This window comes from Phlebotomus papatasi, chromosome 2, assembly GCF_024763615.1.
Source record: "Phlebotomus papatasi isolate M1 chromosome 2, Ppap_2.1, whole genome shotgun sequence".
Classification (NCBI taxonomy): Eukaryota; Metazoa; Arthropoda; class Insecta; order Diptera; family Psychodidae; genus Phlebotomus; species Phlebotomus papatasi.
In genome coordinates, this window is record NC_077223.1 from 43,143,730 (window position 1) to 43,154,146 (window position 10,417).

Consider the following 10,417-nt stretch of genomic DNA (forward strand, 5'->3'; position numbering starts at 1 on the left):
GAAATGTTTATTTTACCCTGCAGTATTGATCCGAAATCGGTGTAAATATTACCCTTTTTAGGTGTATTGGGGGTTAAAATTAACCTTTTTAGTGTTAATTTTACCATTAAAAAGGTGTAAAATTAACATTAAAAAATGTTGATATATTTTTACACCTAAAAAGTGTTAAAGTTATGGGGAAAAAAAGTTAATCGCACCCTGTTTTTTTTTCTCAGTGTAGGAGCAATTTCTTTAAAAAATGACTTTAAGGAAAATTTCCTCTATCCTTGTAGGCAGAAATGTCAGATTTAAAAAAGGCAATTTTTGACGAAAATTGCTTCTAGTGTGTAGACACCATAAAATTAGATATTTTTTTTGGTATGCTATAAAGCTTTGAATGCTTTGAAAATGCTTTAGTCGTCTAGATCTAGATAATTACAGAAAAGCCAGAACAGGGACTCAATGGAACTTGTGTAATTCACGGAAATTAATAAATTATTCACGTGAAATAAAACTTTTGAATATAAAACCTTTTTTACTGAAAAGAGAGCTTCTTATGCATTAGTTTATCATAGAATTTATAGAAAATTTGCAAGAATCACCGCAAAAAGAACAAAAGAGTATAAAAAATCTTTACATATAACAAAGTTTTCACGAAATTGAGGAAAATTGTATTTACAGTTATAGTGTCGCAAGTCAATAAAGTTCTTCTTGGAAAAAATAAAGCATCTTTAGCATAATTTATTTCAATTTCAAGATTTTTGAGAATTTTGTTGTTCACTTTTAATCTTGTGTTGGAATGAAAACATTATTTTCTAATTTATGAATTGCAAATGTTGTGTTTTATTTTTTTTTTGTATTTTTTCCGACAATTTGCATTATAAACATCAATTTTAAAATTGAATTCAAGATAAGTTCAATTGTTCGACATTATTTCTGGCACGTATTTTTTGCGCAATATGCAATGCATAATACAAAATGAAATTAAAAACTAAAAACTTTTCATGAGATAGAGCACTCAGAATATTTTTTCTGTTTTCTTGTGTATTTAAAGGGAGGAGAGGGGGATTACCAAACATCGGAAGTTCATATTTTTTACTATTTTGCTTTAAGTGTTGTTCCCGTTGTCCGTTATCGTGCAATAGGGGAATGTTGGCATGGTTCGCACAGAGTGAACCTTCAAACAATGCAAATTTTCTCTTAACCCTTTAAGGACGATTGAAACACCGGTGTCCCATAAAGAAAATAATTTTTCCTGACTACCTAAAGTTACTTTTTTCTTATGTCTGTACATAATTGTAAAGTAGAAGGTTGAATAAATCTAGATTTTTTTTTTGCAAGTCTCTAGCTATTTGCTCATGAGACGAGATGAGAAACGATAAGTCAGCTCTTTGCAAACAAAGAGAAAATTCACATAATTTGAAGGTTCACTCTGTGCGAACCATGTCTACATTCCCCTAAATTGCGTAAAATTACAGAGTAAGATCACAACAATTTTAAGGCAACTTCTTAAGAACCTAATGCCCTAGACACAATAACGAGTTCATGATCAAATTAATGATTATAATACATAATTAATATACAATTAATGATTATTCGAAACGAATGGTGATTGGCGATGTAAAATGGATCACATAAACGAGAACAAGTGTTGGAAAGATCAGATCCATTACGAGCTGCTGTTCAAAAGGCCCAATGCTTAATTCAGACCTCTAGTCTAGTGCCAACACAACTAACCAAATTGAAGCTTGCGATCAACCAGAAGATCCCAGAATTGGTCAATAGTCAATATGAAAGTTCTTGTCGCCTATCAAGATAATGCTAGAGTGCACACGTCTTTAACAATGTGCCAGGTCAGAGTCAGAAGTTCCGAGAGCTTGGATGGGAGGTATTATCACATTTGCTGTATAGTCCAGATTTGGCACCAAGCGATTATCATCTTTTCAATCATTTGCAAAATTTTCTTAATGGTACAAAACTGCCCCTAAGAGAGGCTTGCGAAATTGATCTAATCAAGATTTTTACCAGTAAGGGCAAGAACTTCTTTAACTCTTTCTTCTCTTTTGGGACTCTGAGTATATAAAACAGCAAATGAATATTCAGTGAAAAACAATGTTTTTTTTTAATTATTCAGAACTGATAAAAAGATATTTTTTGTAGAACCTCAATTAATTCCTGAGCTTAGATATTTTTGATTAAAAAATCGTGAAATTGTCTTGCAGCATATGCTGTGGTCCGGAAAGAGTTAATCGTGGAATTATGAAATTGTGGCTAATAGGGATGGAGGAACGTCTGTTCGACAGGGAACCCCTATTGACACTTTTGTCAAAATGTTGAAAATTATTTAATGTATCTAGTAAAATATAAGTAATATAACGGTTTTTCTGTAATACCTTTTACTATAAACAGAGATGTTCAAATTTCATATCCCAAATGGTACAGAGTAGGATGTCAATAGGTGCTGACATGAGTTCTTAAAGTGTCAATAGACGTTCCCTTCACCCTACGTAAACATAGGTAGAACATGTGAGAAATCTTCTCCTCAAAATGAAACTGTTTTAAGTGCATTTATTTTGTATTAGCAAATGTTGCTACACTGAGAAAAAACAAAGGTGCGATTAACCTTTTTTCCTCATAACTTTAACACTTTTTAGGTGTAAAAATATATCAACATTTTTTAATGTTAATTTTACACCTTTTTAAGAGTAAAATTAACATGAAAAAGGGTAACTTTAACCCATAATACACCTAAAAAGCATAATATTTACACCAATTTCGGATCAATACTGCAGGGTAAAATAAACATTTCCGGAATATTATTTTAATTTTTTCGGATTTCTCTCAGAATAACGACGCATCATGGCACATCACTTGTTACTATTGCAGATTCAAAGAAAATTAATTTAGAACACCTTCATTTTGAAAAGATGAAGTGCATGAGCATTGTTGGAGTCGCAATCAAAGGGTAAGTCTACCAAATTTCGGCTGATTGCAATTTCGGCTGCTTGCAATTTCGACCACTTCTTTTATTCCTCAAATTTCCATGAATTTTTAGTCTTTGCATAATCTCAAGATTATACAATGCAAAAGAAAACCAAAAAATGTTGCTTCGACAAATGAGATTATGTGAAAAAGACTTAAAGAATTCCGAAAGGCTAAGGAACTATGAAAATCAAAGTATCCGAAATAGAACCCAAAGCTATGGCTATATTTTTATTCATTTTAAAATGTATAAAGAATGATTTTAGAGAAAACAAAGACGATAAACTATCTACAAGGTTTCAAGCAACATTTCTTAAAAAGAATTAACAAAAAATTCAAATTTATTAAAAATTTTAAATTACCAACTTAAGACTTTGGCGCTTTCACGCAACTATGCTGAAATTTGGTACACTTACCCTAGAAATCATAGTTAATTGCCATTATAGATCAATGGAATTCAGCAATTTCTGTTACTATTTTTTAACTTTAAATCCAATTGAATTTGCAATTATCTAATTATCATCTTTCCTTTTTGTAAAAAAAAAAAAACAGTTTTAGAGTTCAATTTAAAATTAAGACTCAAAACTGCCCTATTTTCCTCTATTTATGCTCCTGAGTCGTTTAGGTTGTTTCACATTGGATTAAAAATGCATTGAAATATTCGGAAAGAGAACAGACTTACCGGAAATAGTATTTTTGGTCTTTTTATAGATCTCAAAGTAGATGGAGGCATAGCAGAAGATGATGATGACTAGAGGTAGTCCGTACATGAACATAACGGTGGAGACGCTGTAGAGGACCTCGAGGGTCTGGCTGTTGCCGAAAGAATGGTATGTGACGCATTGAGTGTACCAGGTGGCATTGGGATGAGCCTCCACGTGGAAAATATATGCCTGAGGGGCGCTACAAACCACTGACATTATCCATGCTGTCAGCAGCATTACACGCCCTCGGCGGTCGATGCCCGAAAAATTGAGCGGTCGCAGGATCGCGTAGTATCTGGGAAAAGGGAAATGATCATCACATCTTTCTTTTATTGCTCCATAAAAATTCTAATTTTGGCGCTCTTTGCCCAAAAGCACCAACAAGAGTAAAAAAAAATCTTCGCCCATCTGATTGATGTCTCTGGCACCTCCACTTTGAGGATTGAACAATTAATATCATGGCTCCTTTTACAGCTTCATCACAAATATTAACACTTTGAGACATGTTCTTTTAAACTGGGCCACAACCAGAGCAATAAAGTCCCATGAATGTTGGTTGGGGGAACGTGTCATTGTGGAAAAGAAAATTCTAATTTCTCACTTAAAATTCAAATATATATATTGTGGAATTTTATAAAACACTAAATTTCATTAACAATAATTCTTTTAGAGAAGAATATTCTTTGGGAAAGCAATTAATCATGTGAAGAATCCAATCTGGTTGACTCCAAAGAATTCTTTCCTCTATCATACGAGAGTTAATAAATCTTTCGGATGAGACATCATTCAGCAGGAGGATATTTAATTAAGAAACTCTCTAAATAATTTAATAATTTGAATAATATTTCTAAAGAAGGGGATTTGCTCAAGATGTTTCTCTCCAAAAAAAAAAGATGAGAGTTTATTATTAAGAATGAATCAAAATGACATTCGATTGACCTTTTTTGATTATAAATTGACTCATTGCTGAACTTGTTGGTAAACACTTCAAAACATTTTAAAATTATGGAAAGCACAAATTTTGAAAATTTACCTGTCCAGGGAGATGCACACGAGGATAAATCCTGAAAGATACAGGCCAAAAGTGCGAAAGAAGGACATTACACGGCACAGAAGATCGCCACCATACCACTGGACTGTGTAGGCCCAGGCAATCTCCAGGGGCATTAGGAGGAAGGTGACAAGGAGGTCAGCAATGGCTAAATGCATAAGCATTGCATCGATGCGGGAGGATGCCTTGAGGCGTTTCCGAATCAATAGGACCAGAACAGTGACATTCCCAATTGTTGATGCCACCATCAGGAAGCTAGAGAAAGAAAGAGAGGAGTGTTTTCAGTGGGTGGTCAAGAGAGTCCAGACAGCCTAATCAGTTTATTATCCCAGTGGCCAGTCATCTCTCACCACGACGACACTTTGTATTTGTGGGTCACTTTTTTGTGGCCATTCGTGCCAAACAAGCTTCTTCTCAAGTGATAAAAAGTGTTTGTGTAACATGCGAATTATTTGCTGCCTATCTTCGCAAAGACTCAGTTGAAAATTATTGACACAAGAATGGAAATTTTCCTTTTCTTTAATCTGAATTTGCTGTTTGTTATGTGCTGAACACACCTACGACTTAAACCGGGAGACAGCTTAACGTAATTATAATCAAAATAAATATAGATTACATTTGTTTTATTTTGTCGAACTCGTTAGAGTATTTCATTTACGGTCTTGGTTTCTATGTATGTTGTGATATCTTGTTACATTCTAATGGCCAAAGCCAAACAGCTACTATAGCTAGGCCTCTACTCTTATCATTGACTTAGGCATTCATGGACAAACTCAGGAATTGATATAAAAATGTAAAAGAGTAAACCTGACAATATACAACCTGTGAAAGAGGTTTTCCATCGTTTAAGACGGCAATGGCCGCAAGGTATGATAGGTTGAACATGAGCAAAATATTGTCAATGGTAATGAAAATTAAATACAATACAATTCCTATCAGTTTCCCACTAATCCGTCTCACGGCGTAAGCGATAAGTCTGTCTAGGGCATTACTTTGCAGAGTGAATTTTCCATTTTACTTGGAAACGATGTGAACTTACGAAAAAAAATTGATAAAACAATTTAACTTATTAACAAAATATACTAGAAATACTGGAAGTAGCATATTCATATTTTGGTATTAACTTCTTAAGGATTATCAGATTATTATCATAAAAGGAAAAGAAAGTGGATGCGGAGAAATGATATCAAATACTTATCTTAACGGTTACTGAATTTAAATTCTTTATGTTAATTCCGTAAAAAGACCATTTAATTATATAGTGCAACTATCTAAGAGAAGAATTTTCCATTTAGTATTTATATAAAGAAAGAGAATTAAGGAAAATATTATCAAAATCGACACGGTGCCAAATAGCTTTACGTAACTTCATGCAAAAAATTGCACAAGTTTTCGCGAAGCAAGAAAAGTGCAACAATATACATTTCCACCCATATCGGGCAATTTTTACTGTATTATTGAAGTTTAAGAAAATCAGAGAATAACAATAGATGAGTATGAAAGTATTAGGGTAAGTGTGCCAAATTCCGGCCAGTTTGCAATTTCGGCCACCTTTTTTGTTCCTCGAATTTTCATGAACTTATAGATTTTACGTACTCTAGATATTATATAATGCAAAAGAATTACAAAAAATGTAGCTTCGACAAACGAGATGACGTGAAAAAGATATTGGAAGAATTTCCGAAGGGCAAGGAACTGTGAGAATGAAGGTGGCCGAAATAGGGCACCAAAGCTAAGTTTATATTTTTATTCATTTTAAAATGTATTAAGAATGATTTTAGAGTAAATAAAGACCGTAAACTCTTTACAAGGTTCCAAGCAACAGTCTCACAAAAGAAAAAAGAAAAAAAACCATTTGTATTTAAAATATTACATTTCAAACTTGAGACTTTGATGCTTGCATGCAACTATGCCGAAATTTGGCACACTTACCCTACACTTAAAAAATCTTTTCCTGGCAGCAATTCTGATATCATTTACCTGGAAATAATAATTTGAAATCGGTCAATTTGCGTTTTCAGTATAATGCGCGATAGTCGTAAATGGGTAATAAATGGTAAATATCTTTTTTGGCATGAAAATTTAGGAAAAAGAAAAATATATTTATAATTCGATTGAAAAGAGGGTATTTTATTTTCGAAGACTCTTCGGTGATGGCTTTTTGATTCGAAATATAAAACTCTCTGAACTGTATGACGGTTTAATTTTGCTAATGTTTTCGCATATAAATTACCGGTAAGGAGATTCAATCTCAATTATAAACCGCTAATAGAAATGTTTCAAGTTTCATCATTGTATAGCCCAGTAAATTGAATTTTGAATATAAGCTTTCGTTTAAAAAAGTCCTTAAGAAGACATATAAAGTACCTAAAGCTGATATAATTGATGTGAGGTAAAGTTCAATAAGGGATTTTGAAATGCACTTCACTGTGTATTTTTACTGAATTCTAGAAGAGCAGAAGTGGTCTACTTTGTATGCATTTCCCTATTAAAACAGTCCACTTCTGCTCTGAGCGTCTCAATTATGAAACCTTTTCTCGATAAATCTACCACTTAGAACTTTGAAATTATTTTTTTTTAATTTTCTTTTTAAAGCTAATTAAAAAACACGTCTGAGACAGTTTTTGTCCCTGAAGTAGGTTTTCTTCCCGGTCTGGCTTTATTGATCGAGGTTGAAATCAATATTAAGACGGCGATGACCGCATGGAAAGTGGATTAAAAAGGAAAAGGAATGAAAATAAGTAAAATTGAATCTTCTGACCTTCTATTTGCATTAGTCGTTGATTTGATTTTTTTTTGTTTTAGCAGGGCTGGAATGATAACTTTCCGACACTATCGAATCGATAGTATCGATCATATGAATTCGATAGAGATTTAGTGAATAACGGTTTTTTACTCTCTTTTGCACTATTTATCGTGCCATTATGATAAAAATGTGACTGTTGATAACTATTTATATTATCTGCAAAAAGTGCAATTATCATTTCAGTTTTTCAGAATCAACAGTCGCTACTGTCGAAAAGATTTTACCATGTCACCAAAGATAAATTAAATATTTTTAAAATAATTTCGCTTTTGCTGGATCGAAAAAGCCAACCGGTGGAAGCTCTCTAATTGAAATTATTGTTTTTGAATATATGAAATAATCTCTTAAAGAGTAAAGTAAAATAATAGATTTGAATATTAACCACATGTAATTACCGGTGGCAGCCAAAATACCGAAAGCCAAAATCCCGAAACCTAAAATCCCGAACGCCAAAATCCCGAAAGTCAAAATCCTGAAAGCCAAAACCCCGAATGTTCAAAATCGTGAAAGGGATATAATTATATGGAGGAAAATGTTTAGAATAATTTTCCAAAACACAGAAGATTTCCCTTTGCCTCCAGCAAGCGCAGGTGCAATCGTGGAAGTAGCTATGACACTTTTAAGAATTCGGGATTTTGGCTTTCAGGATTTTGACCGGGACCCGTAATTACATATTTAATTTCATAAAATATCTTAGTACTATTGCATAATTTGATTTTCTGAGTTTTCAATGCATTTAACCTAATAGCTTAGCCAAATATTTAAAACAAAATTTTAAACTAATATGTTCGGGAAAAGTTATTAGAAGAGTTGTACATTTCAAAATAGTTTTAACTGGAGAAGATATTCAATTGACAAACTCTATATATAATTTTCAATAAATCATATTGAAATTCTTGTTTATAATGTCATACTGTATTATTTTTTTTATTAAATGATAATAGCTTTTAAGTTTATCGTTTGATAAGTTATTTAATAAGGTCAATTTCGTATAAATTTCACAAACAAATTTCATGATTTTTTTTCTTCTGAAAAATGCAAATGAAGTTCATTCCCACAAATACATCAAAGGTCAAATTTTATCAAAACTGACTTCACAAACACTTTATGCTTAATCAATATTTATTTTCACAGTCTTATTGTTGCACTTTTCAATTGAAAAAGAAAAAGAATACACATTACTTTGCAAATTCTATTCGTTGAATCATTCTTTAGTGAATAGGATATGGATATGGTGTTAAATCTTTATGGAAAGACCTGAAAGCTTTTAAAGTAATTTTTTACAATTTTTCCGGATTTTTTTTTTGGAAAAAAATCTATTATCAATAGTTAGTAAACTGTTTACATAATTTTCAACACAATCCCTGTGTTTCGTTAGCGAATAATTGGGAAATCAGAGACCAATGTGCTGAAATAGCTTTGGAAAAATTCCATCCCTGAGCGATTCTTCAGTGGATTGGATCATACCCCCCCTCACCTGTAACCAAAGATAGATAGAAGATGTCCATCGTTGAATCTCATGTCGATTGGAAGAAAAGTTGTATTAGACTGAGTGTCATTTGCCGCCTCAGACCAATCCATTAGATTCCTGTGATCCTGTACGCCCGTATTGGTGCCGGAATTGGGCATTTTGGATGGGCAGAGATTGAGGAACTTTCACAAAAGAAAACCACTAAAACTTTTTTTTCTGTTTTTTTTTTTTTTTGAGAAGAGAATGTCTCTTCTGCAGAACAACACACCCACAAGTATCACTATGAAAATTTCACCTATAAATCTCTTCAAGTGGACTTTATTTGTTTATCTTAACACTTTGAGCATTTTCACTGTAACAGGCATTGTAGTGCTTGGATGGTCTTGTGCAGAGCCATCAGATGGACCACTTGTTGAAGGGAAAAATACACCAAAAAGATAGGAAGAGAGAGAGAATGTTCTATAGGTAAGAACTGAGAACGACTGATTTTCATGGAAGAATTAGAGACACTGCATCCCACAATTCATACATGAAATAGTCTCAGACTTTTAAAGGGTCACCAGGTTATCAAGAAAATTGTTGAGCTTCAACTACAGCAATTCCCGCCAGTATTAAAATACATTCACAAAATTCTCCAATTCATTCACAAAATCCTATATGTGAAATAGAAATGTGATGTGTCCTGCAGTAAATATCTCAACGAACTAAAGGCTCTGCCATCTGAGCAGTTCCTTTTAAGTACTTATTCTCAGCAAACATGAGACAAATAGTCAGGACTCCCGGAGCAAAACCTCCCCACAGACTCCTCAACATTCAATGTCCAGCAGTGTTTAAGTTAAGAGCTTATGGGTGGAAGTAAAAAAGCCCACCCCGGACTCACACTGTCTCTCCTTTTGCAATCGCATGGGCAAAACAATGATATCATGCTACAATTTTCTATCTTTGGGCATTTTTTCCAATGGATTGCGCATCACTTTTCTAGCCCTATGGGAAGGAGTTGCACTTTCAAAAAGAAGCTTTACACAGGGTGCTTTAGCAGTATATTGACTATTTTTAAAATGTTATTCTATTGCCAAGAAGTCTCTTGTAAACAACCTGGAAGATATTTAGAAATTTCAAGGCTTCTGTGTAATTCTTTTATATATTTTTTTAGTTCATGTATAAAAGTTGAGTATTTTTCACTAAGCATTATTGGGAAGTGTAAAACTATATCATGAGCCGCTTAGAGCTATTTAATAAGAAAATGCATACACGATAGGGGAGACTGGGGCAAAAAGTCACAAATTGAAAATTTGAAAATTCAATATCTTTCAAGATAAAAGAGACAGCAAAATTTTTTTCCACAGATGGCCTCCATAGACCTTCTTCAAAGTCGTAAGTTTCTTAGAATTCGAACAGGGATTTCAGAAAATAAAAAATATTGA

At 33.1% G+C, this 10,417-nt stretch overlaps 1 protein-coding gene across 1 annotated transcript in view; it reads right to left on the reverse strand.

The window, feature by feature from the left end:
• Positions 1 to 9,686, reverse strand: part of LOC129801189 (adipokinetic hormone/corazonin-related peptide receptor variant I) — a 15,671-nt gene extending 5,985 nt beyond the window's left edge. The window contains exons 1-3 of the mRNA XM_055845976.1: positions 9,000 to 9,686; positions 4,699 to 4,971; positions 3,644 to 3,960 (exon numbers count right to left, since the gene is read on the reverse strand). Coding sequence (XP_055701951.1) covers positions 3,644 to 3,960; positions 4,699 to 4,971; positions 9,000 to 9,151 — 742 coding nt within the window. The 5' untranslated portion in view covers positions 9,152 to 9,686. The remainder of the gene's footprint in view (positions 1 to 3,643; positions 3,961 to 4,698; positions 4,972 to 8,999) is intronic.
• Positions 9,687 to 10,417: the final 731 nt, after the last annotated feature.